The 21,621-nt window shown below is 50.4% G+C and overlaps 1 protein-coding gene across 1 annotated transcript in view; it reads right to left on the bottom strand.

The window, feature by feature from the left end:
• Positions 1-21,621, bottom strand: part of Smad6 (SMAD family member 6) — a 103,826-nt gene that overhangs the window by 66,454 nt on the left and 15,751 nt on the right. Inside the window, exon 3 of the mRNA XM_004662562.2 lies at positions 18,510-18,587. Coding sequence (XP_004662619.2) covers positions 18,510-18,587 — 78 coding nt within the window. The remainder of the gene's footprint in view (positions 1-18,509; positions 18,588-21,621) is intronic.

Below are 21,621 nucleotides of genomic sequence, written 5' to 3'. Positions count from 1 at the left end.
CACACACACACACACACTCTCAGTCTCTACCTCTTTCTCTCTCAAATAAATAAAATATATTTTTAAAAAATAATTTTAAAAATCCAAACTTTTTTTTTTTGAGTAATCTCAGTGCTGGGATTACAGATATAATCCACGTTGGTTACATGCCCAGTTTTAGGCAGTGCTAGAGATGGAACCTGGGTTTTTGTGCGTGCCAGGCAAACATCCTGCCAACGAAGCTATAGCCACAGCCTGGACACAGGGTTTAACACACACACAGGCTGTATATCCATACCCATCCACAAAACAACTTGGGTAAGTCTCAGAGGAGCGTACCAAGTTAAATAAGAATGGGCATGAACAATGTTGGGGGTCACACCTATAATCCCAGGCAGGAGAACCTCCCTGAGTTCAAGGCCCTCCTGGGCTACAGAGTTCCAGGTTAGACCAGTCTAGAATGAGAAGCTGCCTCAAAAGAGAGAGAAGACAAGCATTATCTAACGTGTGATTAAATTTGTAGAACAGTCTAGAAAATGACCCTACAGACACAAATCAGACCAGCAAGCAACCAGAGGTTGGGGTTTTGTTGTTGTTGTTGTTTGTTTTGAGGTTCTAGAGATCAAACCCACCAGTGAGTCATGTATGCTAGGCAAACACTGCACCTCTGAGAGGCATTCCATAGCCCTGTTCTCCATTTTAATCGTATGACAATAGGCCTGTCAATCTTCATCCAACAGTATTACTTTCAAAAAAGTTTCCAGCCAGGTGTGGTGGTGCATGCCTTGAATCCTTGCACTTGGAAGGCCAAAGAAGGATTGCTGCAAGTTCAAGGCCAGCTTGAGACTACATAGTAAATCCCAGGTTAGCCTGGGCAAGAGGTGAGACCCTACCTCAAGAGGAGAAAAAAACAAGCAAACAAACAAACAAAAACACAACTACTTCCTGAGCACATACTATATCTCACTAAGCCTAAACAACAACAAAACCAATACTGACTGGCTCAAGAGGGCCTTTCTGGTGTTTCTAGTGACACTGTGAACTCACTGCTACAGTTCAGGGGGCCAGGTCAGCCTAGGAAGTTACACTAACTTTCCCGGAACACGGCTACGGAGTCGGGCCAACCTAGGTTCAAATCCCAGCTCCGCCACTTACTAACTTGTCACATTTGGATGCTTTACTTCTCTCCTTTGAGGCTTACGTTTCTGTGGAGGGAAGACAAGTGACCCCAGAACTTGACCTTCCTGAGACTTAACAAGCTTAAGAAATGAGAAACATAATTCAACATCTTCCCCTCACTCTGTCCTTGACCCTTCGCCACTATTACCCGCCCCCTGGTAACTGTTGTCATTACTAGGAAGGGGGCAAGGTGAAGGACTAACAATGTCTGTGAACAGCTATGTCCCCCGCACAAGGAAGTCTCAACAGGTTGTTGTCCTGGTTACAAACCCAAGAAGCAGGAGCCCCAGTTCCTACCCAAAAATCATTCATATCTGGCAAGGAAAAGGCACAGACACAAAGTAGAGACAGCCCCCTCACAGCAGCGTTAGGGTGATAAAAGCCACTAAAGTTCACTAAGAAGCCGGGCATGGTGGCACACACCTTTAATCCCAGCACTCAGGAGGCAGAGGTGGGAAGATCACCATGAGTTTGAAGCCACCTTGAGACTACATAAGGAATTCCAGGTCAGCCTGTGCTAGAGTGAGACCCTACTTGGGGGGGGGGGGAATGGCTTGGTGATTAAGGTGCTTGCCTGCAAAGCCTAATGACCCAGATTTGATTTTCCAGTGTCCATATAAAGATAGCTGCAGTAAGTAGTCCGTGCATCTGGAGTTTGTTTGCAGTAGCTGGAGGCCCTGGAACACCCATTTTCTCCCCCCTCCCTCCTTCCCTCCCCTCTATCGGCTTGCAAATAACTAAAAATAACCACCACTCAAAAGAAAAGAGGGGGCTGGAGAGATGGCATAGCGGTTAAGCGCTTGCCTGTGAAGCCTAAGGACCTCCGTTCGAGGCTCCATTCTCCAGGACCCACGTTAGCTAAATGCACAAGGGGGCGCAGGCGTCTGGAGTTCGTTTGCAGTGGCTGGAAGCCCTGGTGCGCCCATTCTCTCACTCACTCTCTATCTGCCTCTTTCTCTCTGTGTCACTCTCAAATAAATAAATAAATCTAAAAAAAAAAAAAAAAAGAACAGTTGGAAAGGGGAAGAGGGGGAAGGAAAGGGAAAGGGAAAGGGAAAGGGAAAGGGAAAGGGAAAGGGAAAGGGAAAGGGAAAGGGAAAGGGAAAGGGAAAGGGAAAGGGAAGGGAAAGGAAAGGAAAGGAAAGGAAAGGAAAGGAAAGGAAAGGAAAGGAAAGGAAAAGTTCAGTGGCAGAGAGGCCACCATGGGCAGCTGCTCAGTCCCCAAGGGCTCCCTGTAAAAGGAAGGCTTTATAGTGAGCCTCAAATCCAGATGAGGAACTGGAGAGATGGCTTAGCAGTTAAAGTGCTTGCCTACGAAACCTAAGGACCCAGGTTTGATTCCCCAGGACCCATGCAATACAAGGTGGTACATCCTGCTGGCGTTCATTTGCAGTGGCTGGAAGACCTGTGTACCCATTCCCTCCCTCCTCCTCTCTTTGCCTTGCTCTATCTCCCTCAAATTAAAAAAAAAAAAAAAAATGAGAATGGAATGAAATCAAAGGACAGGAGTGCCCAGGAAGCAAGTAACTGGAATATGCGTCTCCCCCACAGCCCAGACCATCCTCCCCTCCCAGCCTGGCACCCATCAGTCCACATCCTTAGCATTTCCTTTCAAGAAGAGCCTGGTGCCAAGGGGCACTGCATGTGTCCCCATTCCTGGTGGGTGGGGCTGGTACAGGATTGGTCTGGGATGTTGGACCTTACTCCCCCCATCCCCCAAGGGCTGAATTTCGGTTTGTCTGGAGTATTTTCTTAAGTCCAAGTGTTTTCATTGCAGCCCTACTGGCCCCTGCCCATCCCTCGGGGGCTGGCCCTCATCCCCAGCCCTGGGCCCCACGAAGTGCTGACTGCCGGCCACCGCGCCTCCTTTGATGCACACCACCGCCCTCCGGGCTTCTGCGTCGCTGTGTGCACGGCCCCTTTAATAAGTTATTTCCGTGGAAAACCTTGGTAACTGGGTCAAGAATCGAGCCTATAAACACCTTTAGCCCATCAAAGCACCCAAGAAAGGGAGGGGCGGGCAGGCGGGAGAGCCCTTGGGGGGCCCCACAAGGGAGCCCACTGGCACCTGGGCCACGGCCAGCCCACCGACAAGGTGACGAGATTCCCCCTTTGAAGCCCAGGCGTCCAGCAGCAGAAGGACACACTGCCTGTGTGTGCGCCTCGCCTCGGGGACAATCCAAACCCAGCTTCCAGCAAGATTTACAGCCCGGAGAGAACGCGGCCGCAGCTTCCAGCGTCCAGGAATACGGGCGCTCTGGCTACCGGTGAAAGGCGGGGTTTATTAGAAACACACTTCTTTTGCAATGTTTAGTTTCCTTTTGCTCTTTTCTCCTCTTTGATTTTCCCAGAGGGCCCTGCCCAAAGCCTTAGAGGAGGATCTGTAATGTGGGGTGGCGGGTTGGGGGGGGTCCAGGATGCACTTCCAACCGAGTGCCAGGCTGGGCATTGCCTCCATGTAGGAAGGGCTCCTGGACAGAGAAGAGAGAGCTCAAGGTCCAGCTCTGCCATCTGAAGCTAGGACCAAGGACATGAGATGTTCTTCTCAAAGTAAAATGATTAAAATATATATATATAGCTCCTAGAGGGGCTGAAGAGATGGATTAATGGTTAAGGTGCATGCCTGTGACTCCTAAGGACCCAGGTATGATTCCCTAGCACCCACAGAAGCCAGATGCGCATGGTGGCACATGCATCTGGAGTCTGTTTGCAATGCATGGATGCCCTGGCACACCCATTTTCTCTCTTATCTGCCTCCCTCCCTCCCTCCTTCTCTCTCTCTCTCTCTCTCACACACACACACATACACACATTCTCTCTCAAAAGCAATAAAAATATGTATTTTAAAAAATAGGTACCTCGTGGGGTACCTCTGATTAGCACCTGTGGCTCTGACAGAAGGATGGCCCCAAGTTTGAAGTTAGCCTAGGCTACATAGTGAGTTCTAAGCTAGCCTGGGCTACAGTGTGAGGCTGACTCAAAAGAAAAAAGCAAAACAAAATTGTTATAGGCTTAGAAACAGTACAGCAAAGCATTTAATAAAGGTGACATACAGGAATGGAGAGATAGTTTAGCAGTTAAGGCACTTGCCTGCAAAGCCTAAGGACTCAGGTTGGATTGCTCAGTACCCATGTAAAGCCAGATGCACATGGTTACTGGCACATGGTTACTGGCACATGGCTAGAGGCCCTGGCACACCTATTCTCTCTCTCTCTCTCTCTCTCTCAAATAAATAAACGAAATACTTCGAAGAAAAGGTAGCCAGGCATGGGGGCGCACGCCTTTAATCCCAGCACTTGAGAGGCAGGAGTAAGAGGATCACCACGAGTTCAAAGCCACCCTGAGACTACACAGTGAATTCCAGGTCTGCCTGGGCTACAGTGAGACCCTACCTCGAAGAAACAAAAAAATAAAATCAAATAAAGAAAAGGTGACATACATATAGCGTCAATTCCACTCCCAGGTATGTGCCTAAGACAAAGTATGTCCTTGTATTCATCAAAAGACTAGCACGTAGCCGGGCGTGGCGGCGCACACCTTTAATCCCAGCACTGGGGAGGCAGAGGTAGGAGGATCGCCGTGAGTTCGAGGCCACCTGAGACTACATAGTGAATTCCAGGTCAGCCTGAGCCAGAGTGAGACTCTACCTCAGAAAACAAAACAAACAAACAACAACAACAACAAAAAAGACTAGCACACAAACATTTCTTGTGACGTCGTCGGTGCAAGCCCCAGACGAGGAACCATCAGTTCCCAGAACTACTGGTAACAAACAGCTGGCATGGGACTGGCAGCCTGGGCACGCATCCCCACTGACCTTCCTTCACCCAGCAGCAAAGATGAGCAGTCCACTATGCCCAGTGGCAGGTGGCCAGTTGCAAATACTCTTGAGGGGAAAACACTGCACTTCACCTAGCATGATGGCTCAGGCGTTTTCAGTTCTAGCACCTAGCACCTAGCGGGGCTGAGGTAGGGGGATCCTTGTGAGTCCAAAGCCAGAGTGAGTCCCAGGTCAGCCTGGGCTAGAGGAAGACCCTGTCTCAAAATGAAGGAGGAGAATGGGCTGGGAGATTGGCTCAGCGGTTAAAGGTGCTTGCATGCAAAGCCTGCCAGCCTGGGGCTCAATTCCCCAGTGTGCATGCAAAGCCAGATGCACAGGTGGTGCATTTGCAGCAGCAGGAGGCCTTAGCATACCCATTCTCAATAAATAAATAAGGCGGCTAAAGATCAGAAGCAGCAGCAGCTAGATTTCAACAAACCCACGGCAGGTGCCTGTCTTGCACGACGTTCAAAAGCTAGGAAAAGTCACCTGATATGAGAAGTCAAGACAGGGCCTAGTCACCCAGGAGGGAGTACAAGGGGACATGCAGACATGGGCTCTTAGAGTCACGTTGCTTCTCTATCTGGGCTACAGTGAAACAAGAATGCTCACTTTCTGCCAGGCATAATCTCAGCACTCGGGGGCTGAGGCAAGAGGATCATGAGCGCCAGGCCATCCTGAAGAGACACAGCAAGAAACCCTGTCTCAACAAAAAACGAAAACAAAGCCAGGCGTGGTGGTGCACGCCTTTAATCCCAGCACTCAGGAGGCACAGGAAGGTGGATCGCTGTGAGTTCAAGATCATCCTGAGACTACATAGTGAATTCCAGGTCAGCCTGAACTAGATGGAGACCCTACCTCAAAATAAGGAAAAAAAAAAAAAAAAAAGATGAAAAAAAGCCAGGCATAGTGGCGCACACCTTTAATCCCAGCACTCAGGAGGCAGAGGTAGGAGTATAGCCATGAATTCAAAGCCACCCTGAAACTACAGAGAGAATTCCAAAGTCAGCCTGGTCTAGAGCAAGACCCTCAAAAAGTATTAAAACATTACAGCCAGGCGTGGTGGTGCACGCCTTTCATCCCAGCACTCAGGAGGCAGAGGCAGGAGGATCGCCATGAGTTCGAGGCCACCCTGAGACTATGTAGTTAATTCCACGTCAGCCTGGGCCAGAGTGAGACCCTACCTCAAAAAAAAAAAAAACAAAAAATAAAAATTAAAAAAAAAGCAAAACCAAAAGAATGGTCTCTTAATGAAAACCACACACTTGTTGACATACATTAATACAAAGCTTATGAGTTTTGTCATCGTTTGAGACAAGAGCTCCCGTAGCCCAAGCTGGCCTTGGACTCATTGCGTAGGCCAGGATTTTGATCCTTCTGGCCAGTTGCTGGGATTATAGGTGGGTACTGCCATGCTCTTTAAACTGCGGTGCTGGGGATCGAACCCAGGGCTTCCTGCATGCTAGGCAAGCACTCTACTAGCTGAGCTACCCCCAGTTTATGTGAAGCCAGCAAGACTGCTGAATTCTTGGGACAAAGCCACCCCCCCACACACACCCCTGCTGTCTAAGGCCACATCTATCAATCAATCGTATTTTTGCCATGTATGTCCCCAGCCTACCAAAGAGAGGGGTCCCGGCTTCCCCACACCAGCGGTCACGGGTAACCTCAATGGCCTCATGTCCTGCTACGCCACCAGGACCTCTCCACATGCCCACCGGCCCGGCTCTGCTCCCTGCTCCCCTTTAGCCGGCCTGGGTGGCAGCTTTTGAAAACCTCTGGGGAAGCGAGTTTTCTCATCGGGTCCTAAGTTTCCAGAGAACACCCCCACGCCCCCTGGACTCCCGCACCACCCAGCCCCAGGTCTGCAAATACCCACCATGCCAACTCGCTCAGTCACCCCTCGCTGGAACTCGGTGCTGTCCACTGTCCACACGGGCTTGCCGTGACAGCCTGGCCCCGAAGCCAAGGCCTCTTTGAACTCTTGCCTCCTCAGGTCCCTGAGCACCCTCTGCTCTCATTGCAGTCCACTTTAAGGTCTAGAAGCCCACTTTGGCAGAGCTGTGAGGCTCTTTGTAATGTTTAGTACAGCTGGCTAGTCCCCAGGGCGACGGCAGGGCCCAGGCAGGCTGCCCTGGCCTTCCTGAACTAGCCCAGCAAGCCCATCTTGCCACAGCCTACGACAAGCTCCCCATCTTGTCCAGACAGGGTGGACAGATGTTCACCTCAAGTAAGGTCTTAGAGCAGCTGTCCAGAAGCACCCCAGCTGCCACGTTCCCGTATGAAGACTGACAGGGTCACCCCCCCGCACCTCTCTATGCGCATGCTGACGTCCAGAGACACAGCCAGCTACACTCTCCTTGGTGCTCTGGCCCAGCTCAGCCCCTGGACACAGATAACTGCTGAGGAGACCTCAGCCAGTATGGCTCCCGTATGAGGTGGCTACTTTAAGATGCCATGGATGCCCATGCCCAGAAAGCCACCAAGAATAGCTTGGAGTCGGGGGGTGGGTCTCTGGGAAGGGAGGAGGTTGCCTGGTGCCTTGAGTGTATCCAGACCCATCCAGATCTGGGTTCGTAGCCCACACTGCATATCCAAATCACTGTGTGACGTCTACCACGGAGCTCTTTCAAAAGAGCGTTGCGACTAAGGAGTCCCGACTACTGAACCCATTTTACAGATGGAGACGGGGCAGCACTTTGAAATGACCAAAAGACACAGGAACTGGGCTTCCCGGCCTGTGGGTGGGAGGGTGGGTTTTTTGTTTTTTGTTTTTTGTTTTTTAAATACTTGGGAAGCCCTGGAGGCTCTCTCTGGCCTCTGCTCTGTGACAGAGGTGACAACTAAGATTCAGATGGGCAGAATGTGGGGACTGTCCCCCACAATGCCAGGGTCCTCTCTACCACCCCCGGTTGCTCAGAAACGGTGTGGCCCAGTTCCAGGCAAGAGCAGGCGGGTGGGTATGGACGCGGCGCGGCCCTGGTGAGAGCGGTTCTGTTTGAAACCCGCGAAAGGCGACGAACAATGGACCCTAAGGTAGACTGCCACAGCTCGATGTGGTGCCCCTGCCTGAGGCCACGGTACTCAGGGGGCTCGGCCAAGAAGGTCTCTGTGAGTTGGAGGCCAGCCTGGGCTACGTTAAGTGAGACCTTATCTCCAAAATCAGAAAGACAAATGGCAACCACAAGGCCAACGATCACAATCACAATGCCAACATCGGCCCACCAAGCCCTGAGCTGAGCACCGAGTAAAAAAGACCCAAGCGTGCCCCAAAGCCAAACCCCACAGGCCCCCTCACCCCTCTGTCTCCTCCACCAACCTGGGGTTACGCCTGGAGCTGTTCTGGTCACACTGCGGCCCAGCAGCCTCCTCAGTTCTCAAGGTCAAGCCTGGAATGGACCCTGGGCCTTGCAGAAGATCACAGCTGCCACAGGGCAGAACCAGACCCTGATCCCTTGACTAGGGACAGTTCCCTAAACTTAGTGTCACATGGAAGGCAGTATGCAGGGGGGCTGAGGAAAGTGAGGGGAAAGAGGTGGAGGGTGGGAAAAACCCAGTCCCAGGACACTTCAGCCCCTGCCCCGGCCATGACAAGCTGACAACAAGAGGCCAGATCAGCGGTACCCACCGGGGCCTGGTCCTCACAGCCCGCATAACACATCTGCCTAGCAAAGCCAAGAACCCTCTCCTGGGGCAGTCGCAGGGTCCCCGGACCAGCCAGCTCTATCTCGTCTCAGGCTATGTGAGGAGGACTCACCTCCCCGCCTCCTCCTCAACTTGGCACTGCCAGCTGGCTTCTCCCAACTCAGTCCAAGAGGTGTGACCTGGGCCATACTCCAAGAATAAAATCTCAGGGCTGGGGGAGATGGCTCAGTGGACCAAGTTCTTGCCGTGCCAGCGTGAGGACCCAAGTTCAGATCCACGGAACCCCCACATAAAAATGATCACAGTAGGGGGGCTGGAGGGATGGCTTAGCGGTTAAGGCGTTTGCCTGCAAAGCCAAAGGACCCAGGTTCAATTCCCCAGGACCCATGTTAGCCAGATGCACGCGTCTGGAGTTTGTTTGCAGTGGCTGGAAGCCCTGGCACGCCCATTCTCCCCCCCCCCCCCCACCCTCTCTCCCTCTTTCTCTGTCAAATAAATAAATAATTTTTAAAAAAAACAACCACAGGAGGGCTGGAGAGATAGCTTAGCAGCTAAGCGCTTGCCTATGAAGACTAAGGACCCCAGTTCGAGGCTCGATTCCCCAGGACCCACGTAAGCCAGATGCACAAGGTGACGCACGAATCTGGAGTCCGTTTGCAATGGCTGGAGGCCCTGGCGTGCCCATTCTCTCTATCTGCCTCTTTCTCTGTCTGTCACTCTCAAATTTAAAAAAAAAAAAAAAAAAAAAAAAAAGATCCCAGTAGCTGAATCAAGACTCCTTGAAAGGTCACGGGCCCCCTAGCCTGAGGTATGCGGCAGTGAACCAGAGACCCTGCATCAAACAAGGCAGAAGATGAGGATGGACATCCAGGGTTGTCCTTTGACCTCCATGTGCACGTTGTGGCACAAGCTCCCACAAAGACTTTTTTTTTTTAAGTAAAACCTTTTCCAGGCCCTAACTGCGCTCCCACCTCCCCTTTTTAAAGGTCACTAAACGTCTCAGCAATGATTCAACCTTGCAGTCTGGCCGGTGGCTTTGATGTCCACTCCAGACATAAGACTTCTATTTTTCTGAACCCAGAAACTTTTACCTCAAGGTGCGGGTGGGGACTCCACAGCAAAGCTCCAGAGCAAAGGCAGAGTGGGGGGGGGTAGGGGGGCTGTTTTCCAGGGGGCCAGCCCCCTGGCTCTGCCCTGGCTGGGGGACACAGGGCCGGGCTCAGGAATATCAGGCGTTCTTTCCACAAAGGGTAATTGGCAAGGCGATATGTCTCGGCTTCCCTTGGCAGCCATGGGCCGCTGGAGGAAAATGTTTAATATAAAAGCACTGACAAAGTACCTTCAGGAGATCTTTCCTGTGTGCGTCAAAGTAGCTCTTGGCAACAGCCATTGGACCCTGACAAGTAAACTTTCAAGTGCGGCCCCCAATTGCTGTGGACACCCAGGGAGACCGTGCACGGGGGACGGCGGCAGGAGAGCGGGCTGCAGGGCCCGGCTGGTCGTGATTAGATCTGAGAAAGCTAAGGGCACCTTCGGAAAGTTCTGGTGCTCCTGGCGTTGTAGTCCTGTTGGACTCAGGTTCGCCTTGCTGGCAGAAATCACCTGACCAAGAGCAGCTTTTTTTTTTGGGGGGGGGGGCTTACAGACTCAAAGGGAAGCTCCGTGATGGCAGGGAAAACGATAGCATGAGCAGAGGGTGGACATCAGCCCCTGGCCAACACATAAGGTGGACCATAGCAACAGGAGAGTGTGCCAAACACTGGCATGGGGAAACTGGCTATAACACCCATAAGCCCGCCACCAACAATACACCACTTCCAGGAGGCTTCCATTTCCAATTGCCATCATCTAGCATTCAGAATACCTAAATTTATGGGGGACACCTGAATCAAACCTCCACAACCACAACCCCCCATAGAATGACTCGAAGATGTCCTGAGGGCCAGCCTATCAACTCCAGCTCTGAGGGACCTTGAAAAGGCACTGGCACCCCTGAGCCAGGCAGTTCTGTCACCCACCATCTCCCTGACCTTCACCCAGGGCCATCCTGAGTCGCACTGAGTCATGGCCCCCCGGGGTCCCCAGAAGCCCATGCTGTTTCCAGGCGGGCAGAGCATCTCACTGGACGCTGAGGAACCCCAGTGGGGCCAGACTGCCTGGCCTCCAATCCCAGGTCGACTGCTTTCTAGCTGGGTGGCCTCTGAAAAGTCACTTGAGCCTCTTCCTTTAACTCTGCTCATGAAGTGGCTATCTCCTGGAGGTGTCAGAAGATGCTATGAACTCCATGTATGATACTTGGGAACACCAGTGACAGAAAGCTCTGGGCCAGTTCCTATTACTAAATATGATGTATGGTGATCTTTCAACCTGGAGCTCCATGTGCTCTCTGAATTTCTGCCACAGGTGCCTCAAAATCCATTCATTCAGGGGCTGGAGAGATGGCTCAGCGGTTAGGGGACTTGTCTACAAAGCCTAAGGACGCAGGTTCAATTCCCCACAAGGTGGCTTATGGGTTTGGAGATCATTTGCAGTGGCCAGAGGCCGTGGCACACCCATTCTCTCTCTATATATATATCTGCCTCTTTCTCTCTCTGTCAAATAAAATAAAATAAAATAAAATAAATAAAGCCGGGTGTGGTGGTACTCGGGAGGCAGAGGTAGGAGGATCACCTCGAGTTTGAGGCTATCCTGATAATACAGAGTGAATTCCATGTCAGCCTGGGCTAGAGTGAGACCCTACCTTGAAAAACCAAAAGACACAAATAAATGAAATAAAATAAATAATCATTCATTTCATACACAGCAACCCTCTGCTGTGGTCTAGGCGGAAGCTAAACAAGGCCCTTCCAGACAAAGGATGGCCCAGGTTTCCCTAAACCAGTGGCCATAATCCCTCTGGTCTAGCCATTTCTCCAACATTCAGGACAATGGTTCAAGATTCAACTTCCCAAATCCTCCCATTTCTCACACATTTACCTTCAGCTGTTTTTGCACAAACTGCTCCTCCTACCTGAGAGGCTTTTTACAGTCTTAGTGAGTTCTTAGTCATCCTACAAAACCCAACTTAGGGGCTGGAGAGATGGCTCAGCGGTTAAGGTGCCTTCCTAGTAAGCCTAACGTCCAGGGTTCAATTCCCCAGTGCTCATGTAAAGCCAGATGCATAAAGTGGTGCATACATCTGGAAATCATTTGCAATGGCTAGCAGTCCTAACATGCCTGTTCTCTGCATGTCTTTCTTCTATCCCCCTCTGCTTGCAAATAAAGAAACAAAACAGACAAGCCAGGTGTGGTGGCACACACCTTTAATCCTGGGAGGCAGAGGTAGAAGAATTTCCATGAGTTTGAGGCTACCCTGCAACTACATGGTGAATTCCAGGTCAGCCTGAGGTAGAGTGAAACCCTACCTCAAAAAACAAACAAACAAAAAAGACAAGAGTGAGTTCCAGGTCACCCTGGACTGGAGTAAGACCCTACCTTGAATAAAATAAAAATAAAAATAAATATTAAAAAACCAAAAACCTGAACTAGAGAGATGACTCAGAGGTCAAGGCGTTTTCTTGCAAAGCCTAACGACTGGGGTCCAATTCCCCAATACCCACATAAAGCCAGATGCCCAAAATGGTGCATGCACCTGGAATTTATCTGCAGTGGCTAGACGCCCTGGCGCACCCATTCTCTCTCTCTGCTTGCAAATTAATAAATTAATAATTAGTTTTTGTTTGTTTGTTTGTTTTTACAGACCCAACTTCGAATCACTTTCTCGCTGAAGCTTTTCCTAAACACCCACATTCCCATCCCAACAGAACCCGGGCATCCAGGCATCCAGGGCACCAGTCCCCCTGCCTCTGCATGGCTCTGTCCCATGCCACTGTTGTGCTTTGAGGCAGTAAGAAGAAGAGGGGCTAAGATACTGCAATTACAGAGGCCAGCTTTGTACTATGTCCTAAAGCTGGTACCTACCTACAGCCAGGGACACGGTGGCACCCAGAGGCGCAGAGGTCGCTGACCCAGCAGCCCTCACGCAGCTGAGCAAACAGACCTAGCCTGGGGTCACCAGGCAGGCGAGGGCAAAGCTAAGCTCAGAACCCACTCTGGCACACCGCATAAGCCTGCTCCATGGTACAGCCCCATGGGCGGGGCCTGTGGCTCTCACCTCTGCCCATCTGTGCTCCAAGTCACAACCCCCACGAGCCAGCCTGGGGCAGCAGCCCTGTGAGGTACCAGGAGGTTGAAGGAAAGAACCAATTTATTAAAAAAAAAAAAAAAAAAAAAAGAACACAGGGCTGGAGGTCCTGGAGCACCCATTCTCTCTCTATCTGCCTTTCTCTCTCAAATAAATAAGTACAACTCAATAAAAATATTTAAAACCAAAAAAATATATATATATAGCGCCCACCGAAGGGGCACCTTGAGGGGCCACTCAGAAGGAAAGGCAACATGGCAGGCACTGTTTGAACCAGGTATCAAGTGGGCAAGCAACCCGACTCCAACGACTTAATGCTCGCTGCGTGGCCCTCAGCGGGTCTCTTCACCTCTCCAAACTATTCACCCATAGAATATAAGAATGGGGGCGGACAATGGGTGCAACAGCGGCACGTCTGTCACGGTTTTTTTGTTTGTTTGTTTGTTTTTACAGACCCAACTTAGAATCACTTTTTCGCTGAAGCTTTTCCTAAACACCCACATTCATTCCTATCCCAACAGAATCCGGGCATCCAGGCATCCACCAGTCCAGTCCCCCTGCCTCTGCAAAACAAAAACTGCCCTCTAATTGGACTGGAGGCCCGCTCCGTGGGAGGGAACACATCCCTGATACTGAAAACTTCAAACAGGGGTAGTCGTGAGCCCTAGGGGTGTAACGTCTGCTGTTGTCTGGGTAAATGTATATACTATGCTCATCAAACTGCCCAGTAAGTACTTCTCTTAATATTTAAACCCTTATATTAATGCTACTCTCACTTTTGGTAGAGAACCTTCTCTTTTCAGAGGGCAGTGACCTTGGGATGACTCAGAAGGCATCCTGGTGCTGGAAAGAAGTGACAGGAGTGCTCAGCACTGTAATATCTCTATCACACCTTCCAAGGCTCAGGGTCCATTGAGGAAGAGGTGGCAGAAAGAATGTAAGAGCCAAAGGAAGGGTAGGACTCCTTACAATGTGTTCCTCCAGACACAAAATGGCCTGGATATCCATGACCTCACAGTGCCTGACACTACCTACACAAGCCCATCATAAGAGGAGGAAAAGATCAAGACATCAAAATAAAAGAGACTGATTGAGATGGGGAGGGCATATGCTGGAGAGTGGAGTATCAAAGGGGAAAGTGGGGGGAGGGAGGATATTACCATGGGATATTTTTTATAATAATGGAAATTGTTAATAAAAAAAAAATTTTTTTAAAGAATGGGGGCTGGAGAGATGGCATAGCAGTTAAGCACTTGCCTGTGAAGCCTAAGGACCCCAGTTCGAGGCTCAACTTCCCAGGACCCATGTAAGCCAGATGCACAAGGGGGTACATGCATCTGAAATTCGTTTGCAGTGGCTGGAGGCCCTGGTGTGTCCATTCTTTCTCTCTCTCTCTCTCTGTTGCTCTTAAATAAATAATCAAACAAACAAAAAAGAATGGACAGAATGAGTCCTCAGGATCCTCCTGTCTGGGGGCTGGAGAGAGACCCCAAATCTAGCTCAGTCCAGACCCTTGTGGCAGTCCTAAGGTAGGGCACGCCCTCACTGACGCAGGTGTGAGGAAAGCAACTTGCTGAAGCCCCAAGGCCAGCGCACAGACTGCCCAGGCCACCAGTAGGGAGAGCCCGGTTCCCATGACATGTGGCTCATGGCATATAGCCGGTGCTGGACAAGGTAGGTACACGGTCAATTATCCAACAGGCTCTAGATTAAGATACCAGCAGGTTGTCATGGGGCATAAAGGAATTGGCCGGGTGCTGCTGGCATGGCATCAGGCCAGGTCACGCCCAGGTGCTCAGGTACCGCACAGAGCCCCTGTTTCAAGCTCACTCTCTCCTCCTAGCAGAGGAGATCCTGCGGGAATTTTCCTTTTCCCACCAGCCTGACTCACTACCGCCATTCCCCAGTGGCTTCTCACAGCGATCCATCCTCCTGCCTCTGCCTCTGCTGGGATTAAAGTTGTACCCCACCACACTCAGCTACTATGAATTTTTTTAAGTGTTTATTTACTTATTTTTTTTTAATTTGAAAGAGACAGAGAGAATAGGCATGCCAGGGCAGCCAGCTGCTACAAAACAAACCCAGATGTGTGTGCCCCTTTGTGCATCTGGCTTGCATGGGTCCTGGGGAATCAAACCCGGGTCCTTTGGCTTTGCAGGCAAGCGCCTTATTGGCTAAGCCATCTCTCCAGCCCCTAGTATGAAATTTTTAACTAGCTCATCATGCGTAATTCCCAGACTAAACTAACTGGAGGAAATGGGAATGCGAATGTTGCAGAGAAGACAGCCTGAGGGGACTTTAGAAAGCCAGGGGACACCATCCTATACCTGAGGGAAGTTAAGAGGCCAGATCCACGGTGCCAAAATTCCGAGAATACCCCAAAAGACCTCAAAGCTTTCATCTTTATCCACTGAAGATCCCAGGTACAAGAGTCTTCAGATCTAGCTCCACAGTCCACTCAGGTATCCTTGGCGGGGTCACCTGTCCCCCATGAGCCTCAGCCGACTATGGGGATCACACAGTCAGACTGATGCTGTCATCAAACCACAGGCAACACTAGTGTCCCTTTTCCTGCTATTCCCCCACGTGTCCTCTCCTTCCTGGGCCTTTGCGCCCCAACCAAATCCCCACTATCCCCCCCCCCTACACACACACCCCACTTGGCTCCAGCAGTAGAACAGGGAAGTGGAACAGAGACCTCGGGGCTGGAGGAAAATGAAAATACTTCAGCCTGGCTGGGCCTGTGACTGTCACTGTGCAAAGGAAACAAGGGCCATCTCTGTCCTGGTGCTGTGGCCAACCCTGCTTGAGCCACAGGCTGGTGGCCCTCAGGGACATCAGGGCCTCAGGGCACAGGGGGGACAAGAGATCCTAAAGATACCTGGTGGGGGCTGGAGAGACGACTCAGTAGTTAAGGTGCTTGTCTGTGAAGCCTAAGAACTCTCCAGGACCCATGCAAACCAGATGCACAAGGTGGCACATGCATCTGGAGTTTGTTTGCAATTGTTAGAGGCCCTGGCATGCCCATTCCCTCTATCTGTCCTCCCTTAAATAAATAAATAAAAGTTAAAAGCCGGGTGTGGTGGCGCACGCCTTTAATCCCAGCACTGGGGAGGCAGAGGTAGGAGGACTGCTGTGAGTTCAAGGCCACCCTGAGACTGCATAGTGAATTCCAGGCTCTCCATTCTCTCGCTCTCTCCCCATCCCCCTCACAAATAAAATAGCATTAAAAAGAGAGAGAGAACAGGGGCTGGAGAGAAGGATCCGTGGTTAAGGCGCCTTCCTGTAAAGCCCAACAGCCCAGGTTCGATTCCCCAGTACCCATGTAAAGCCAGATGCATAGAGCGGCGCATGCATCCGGAGTTCATTTGCAATGAGTGGCTGGAGGGCCTGGTGCCCATTCTGTCTGTCTCCCTTCTCTCTACTACTTCTCTCTGCTTGCAAATAAATAAATAAAAATATATTTAAAAAAGAACAGCAATAGCCTTCTCAGTGCTCTGCACCAAAGACTGTTTGAAGTCATCGGATAGAATTCCCAAACAGAGGCCCCACAGCCCCCAACACACCCAAGCCTAAAGGCTCCATGCTGTACGGAGAGGTGCCTCTGAACCCCCAGAGGGAGCACTCAGGAGAACCAGGTTGATGGCAGGGTCTTGTGCAGGTGCTCTGGGGTCCATGGCCCACTCTAGGATCAAAGGAGACCACACTGAACCACACACACACACACACACACACACACACACACACACACACACAGCAGTTTCCACCATCAGCAACAGCCGGAAAAGGATGTCAAAGTCCCCGCCCATCCCAACAACCAATGCCAATGCAATCCACCTAATATAAAAGGCTGGGAGGGTTGGTGGGGCCAGAGTAACAAACCCAGAAACAACCAAAGGCCCCTGCCTTAAAATCATGAATGGCTTCAACCTGTACAGGTACAGAGAAGAAAGAATGCCTGTTGTGTTCACTCACGTGTGTTCACCTGGGCAGGTAAGGTCAAAAGGCAGGGCAAAGAAGTAGCCTGATTAAAGGACCCAGCAGAGGCCAGACTGAAGGTGGTTTGAACCCCTATAACAGCTGAGCCGCGAACCCACCATGTGATGCCCCTTCCTGCCTCGGCGTCATCTCTAGATCAGCCATGTGCCTGTGGGGTTGTGGGGAAAACAGGGAATTCTTGGGGAAACGGCCAAGCAGCTGGGAGCAGGCAGTACCACGTCACCTCTGAGCCACAGAGAGACAGAGTGAAAAAGAGAACTCCATGGAAATACATCTGTCAAAGGTATGCAGGACGGTTAAGGAAACTGGAAACACAGCGGTGGTCCTGGGACACACAGAGCCACTGTTCTGCTGGGTTGGACTAGCCTTGTCTATTCTGAGACCAGGTGAGGAAAGGGGATGGGGCAGGGCCTGGCCCACATCAGCCACTCTGGGCCCGATGAGTGGCTGTCACAGCCTAGGTACGGGGTCAGGGAACAATGCCTCAGGTACGAGCCCAGCTGTCAAATAACATACCCCTACTGCCATACTCCCAAACAGCCACCACCTGAGTCTCCGCGGCCCTCCTACCTCAGGTTCCCAACACTCTTTCAAGTCTTAAGGAACCCTAGAGTCGGGCATGCCTCCAAATGTGAGGGGTCCTTAGGTAGAGACTTCAGACAGCCAGGAGAAGACACCAAAGCCAGGGTCTCCTGCTTCCTGTCTTGGCATCTATTGCCCGGGAAGGGCCACCCTCTGCTCATCCTTCACATAGGTCCTCCCCCAAAGCCAGCCAGGAGAAAGACAAAAATATATGCCCCATCCACCTGCAGCCGGGAGGAACGCCCTTCACTACAGTGAGAGAGGATCCTTGCTGGGCCACTCTCATTTCTTTGAGAGACAAAGTTAAAACCTGCGTGGACAGACCCTTTAAAAGTTACCATCTAAGCCGGGCATGGTGGCACACACCTTTAATCCCAACACTCAGAGGCAGGAGGATTGCCATGAGTTCAAGACCACCCTGAAACTACACAGTGAATTCCAGGTTAGCCTGGGCTAAAGTGAGACCCTACCTTGAAAAATCAGGGGGGAAAACGTTACCATCTAGTTAGGCACGGTGGCACATGCCTTCAATTCCAGCACTCGTTAGGCAGAGGTAGGAGGATCATCATGAGTTCAAGGCCAGCTTGAGACTTCATAATGAATTTCAGATTAGCCTAGGCTAATGTGAGACCCTACCTTGAAAAAAAAATAAGGGGGGGGTGCTGGAGGGATGGCTTAGCAGTTAAGACATTTGCCTGCAAAGCCAAAGGACCCTGGTTCGATTCCCCAGAACCCATGTAAGCCATATGCACAAGGTGACGCATGCATCTGGAATTCGTTTGTAGTGGCTGGAGGCCCTGGTGCACCCACTGTCTCTCTCTCTCTCTCTCTCTCTCTCAAATAAATTAATTAATTTAAAAAAATTTTTTTTGAGATAGGGTCTTGCTATGTAGGCCCAAGCTAACCTCAAACTCCTGATCCTCCTGTCTCAGCCTCCTGAGTGCTGATGTTACAACACCCACAACAGACTGTCCTTAACTCCAAGAAGAACCAGTAGTCCCCAAATGGCCTACCACAGGGTAGGAGGACAAGAAAGGCAAAAATAGGTATGAAGTCAAGAGACGTCCATCCAAACCAGTACAGCCGAGCCCACAGCCACGTGTGAGGAAAAGGAAGACCCACCTGAGAACTCGCCCGGAGCCGTGATGAGGGAGTTGGTGGCCTCGGTTTCAGTGTAAGACAATGTGGAATCAGACAGATCTGTGGAGGGAGAGAAAGAGAAAGCTTTCGTGAGCTGAGGTGCAGCAGCATTCTTGTTTTCTTTTCTCAGACATCTCTGTAGGTATTTTTGTGTGCATGCAAAGGGTACATGTCCCTCGCCACCATTCATTCCTTCACTGAGATAGGGTCTCACATAGCCCAAGCTGGTCCGTCTCCTCCCTATGTAGCCAAGGATGACCTTGAATTTCTTATCCTCCTGTCTCTGCCTCCAGAGTGCTAGGATTGTAGGCATGTGCCACCACGTCTGGTCAATCCCAGGGCTGGAGCAATGGCTTAGAGGTTAAGGCATTTACCTGCAAAGCCAAAGGACCCAGGTTCAATTCCCCAGAACCCACGTTAGCCAGATGCACAAGGGGGCGCATGTGTCTAGAGTTCATTTGCAGTGGCTGGAAGCCCTGGCACGCCTGTTCTCTCTCTCTCTCCCTCTTTCTCTGTCAAATAAGTAAATAAATAAAATATATTTTTAAAAAAAGATCAATCCTAGTGTATAGGCTAGCACTCTACCTTCTGAGCCATCTCTCCTGCCCTCCCTTGCAATTTTTTAAAAAATATTTTACTTATTTGCAAACAGAGAGAGAGGAGGGAAGGAGAGCAGAAGGGAGGGAGGGGAGGAGGGAGAGAATGGGTGCGCTAGGGTCTCTAGCCACTGCAAACAAACTCCAGATACATGTGCCACTTTGTGCTTCTGGCTTTATGTGGGTACTAGGGACTCAAACCTGAGTCTTTAAGCTTTGTAGGCAAATGCCTTAGACACTGTGCCATCTCTCCAGCCCTCCCTCACGATCTTCTGACCCAGTCCCAAGATCACCCTAGACCAAGGCCAGCCAGCCAGCCAGCCCCAGAACTCTCCTGGAAAATGCTGGCTGCCGTGACCCTGACGCCTGAAAAACTTTCAGTGGCTCTGACCACAGAAATAAGCCAAGTGCAGGGGACTGAGCAAGCCCCAACTTGAAGCTTCTTTGGGTAAGGTTAAATTAAGCCCCCGAACAATTCAACTGCTGAACTTAATTACAACCATTAAAATTCTTGAAGCTGTTCCTTTTTGCTTCCTTCCTCCCTTCCTTCCTTCCTCCCACTGGAGCTGAGGAAACTGTTTGAACAAGTCACCAGCCATCTTTGCTCTGTCCCACTTACACCCCTCTAATTAAGGGCTCAAGTATTTGCCCCCAGATTAACTGCTTTTTTTCCCTCTCTCTCCTCCCTCCCCCTCCCCCAACATCTAAGCCCACCCCCTGCAGCTCGAGCTGCTGTGTTCTTTTAATTTTTTATTTAACTTTATTATCTGAGAGAGGCAGAGAGAGATTTAGAAAAGAGAATGGGCATGCCGGGGCCAGCCGCAGCTGCAAACCAACTCCAGAAGCATACGCATCCTTGCGCATCTGGCTTATATGGGTCCTGGGGAAATCGAAACTAGGTCCTTCGGCTTTGCAGACAAGCACCTTAATCACTAAACCATCTCTGCAGCCCTCGAGCTGTTGATTTTATTTTTATGTTTTAAAATGCATTCTTCCCCCGCCCTCCCCGCCCGTCCACCCAAGATAGGGTCTCACTCTAGTCCAAGCAGACCTGAAAGTCACTCTGTAGTCTCAGGGTGGCCTCAAACTCACGGCCATCCTCCTACCTCTGCCTCCCAAGTGCTGGGATTAAAGGCGTGCGCCACCATGCCCGGCTTAACATTCATGTTTCTTAAGCAAGCTTAAGGGCTCCATATGGCATGCACTACTGACCCTCCATGCGTGGGCACTGAGATGGGGAGGGAAAGTCTGCCCAGTTGTTTTAGAACACTGACTGACCTGCAAAGCTGATGATACCTTTGGGGACAGTCACCAGCGACTGGGGTGTCGTTCCCCACTGAGGGACAGACCTGTCAAAGGAGCTGGTAGGCTCTGGCTCAGCTGGATAGAGCTGGCCCCGCAGAGCCACTCAGGGCCTGGGGATTTGTTAGCTTAGGCTCCAGCTACATAGAATTCCATTCGATCTTGCCCAGAATTTTTTTTTCCCCTTTAACCACATGGCTTGAGGAGCAGGAAGATGAAACGTGAACCAATTCCCCCCCCCTTTTTTTTTTCTTTTGTTTCCTACTTGCAAGATGCTGACTGGGGATTCTGGGTTTTATTTTGTTTGTATTTATTTATTTATTTTGGTCTCATGTGATCAGAGATGCTTAGGAGTGAACTGACTTTTTGTTTATGAAAAAGTAACAATGCAAGGAAAAGAAAAATAAGGCAAAAAGGGCTGGAGAGACGGTTCAGCAGTTAAAGGCGCTTGCTTGCAAAGCCTGGGAGCCTCGGTTCAATTTCTCAATACCCACATAAAGCTAAATGCACAAAGTGGTGCATGCATCTGGAGTTTGTTTGCAGTGCCAAGAGACCCAAGAAAACATTATACTATTTTTCAGGGCACAAAAGACATTATCTGCTGGCAACAGTATTAGGATGAATACAAAGAAAATACATGAAAAATCTTGTTTTAAAATACAACCACATGCCAGGAGTGGTGGCGCAAGCCTTTAATCTCAGCACTCAGGAGGCAGAGTTATATGAACAGCTGTGAGTTTGAGGCTAGCCTGGAAACCTGAGTTCCAGGTCAGCCTGGGTTAGAATGAGCCCCTACCTCGAAAAAAAAAAAACAAAAATAAATAAATAAACAACAGAAGCTGGAGAGGTGGCTAAGTGGTTAATGGTGCTTACTTGCAAAGCCTGATATCAGCCCAGGTTCAATTCCCCAGGACCCACACAAAGCCAGATGCACAAAGTGGCATAGGCATCTAGAATTTGCTTGCAGTGGCAGGAGGTTCTGGTGCACCCATTCTCTCTATCTCTCCAATAGATAGATAGATGACTGATTGATTGATTGATAGGAAGGACAGAAAGAAGGAAGGGAGGGAGGGACAAACAAACAGGACTGGGGAGTTAGCTCAACTGATAAAGTGCTTCCTTCACAAGCATGAGGATCTGAGTTTGATGCCCAGGCCCCACATAAAAATGCCAGCATGGTGGTGCCCACCACCTAT

Source organism: Jaculus jaculus, chromosome 10 (assembly GCF_020740685.1).
Source record: "Jaculus jaculus isolate mJacJac1 chromosome 10, mJacJac1.mat.Y.cur, whole genome shotgun sequence".
Taxonomy (NCBI): domain Eukaryota; kingdom Metazoa; phylum Chordata; class Mammalia; order Rodentia; family Dipodidae; genus Jaculus; species Jaculus jaculus.
This window is presented reverse-complemented; position numbering and strand designations above follow the sequence as displayed.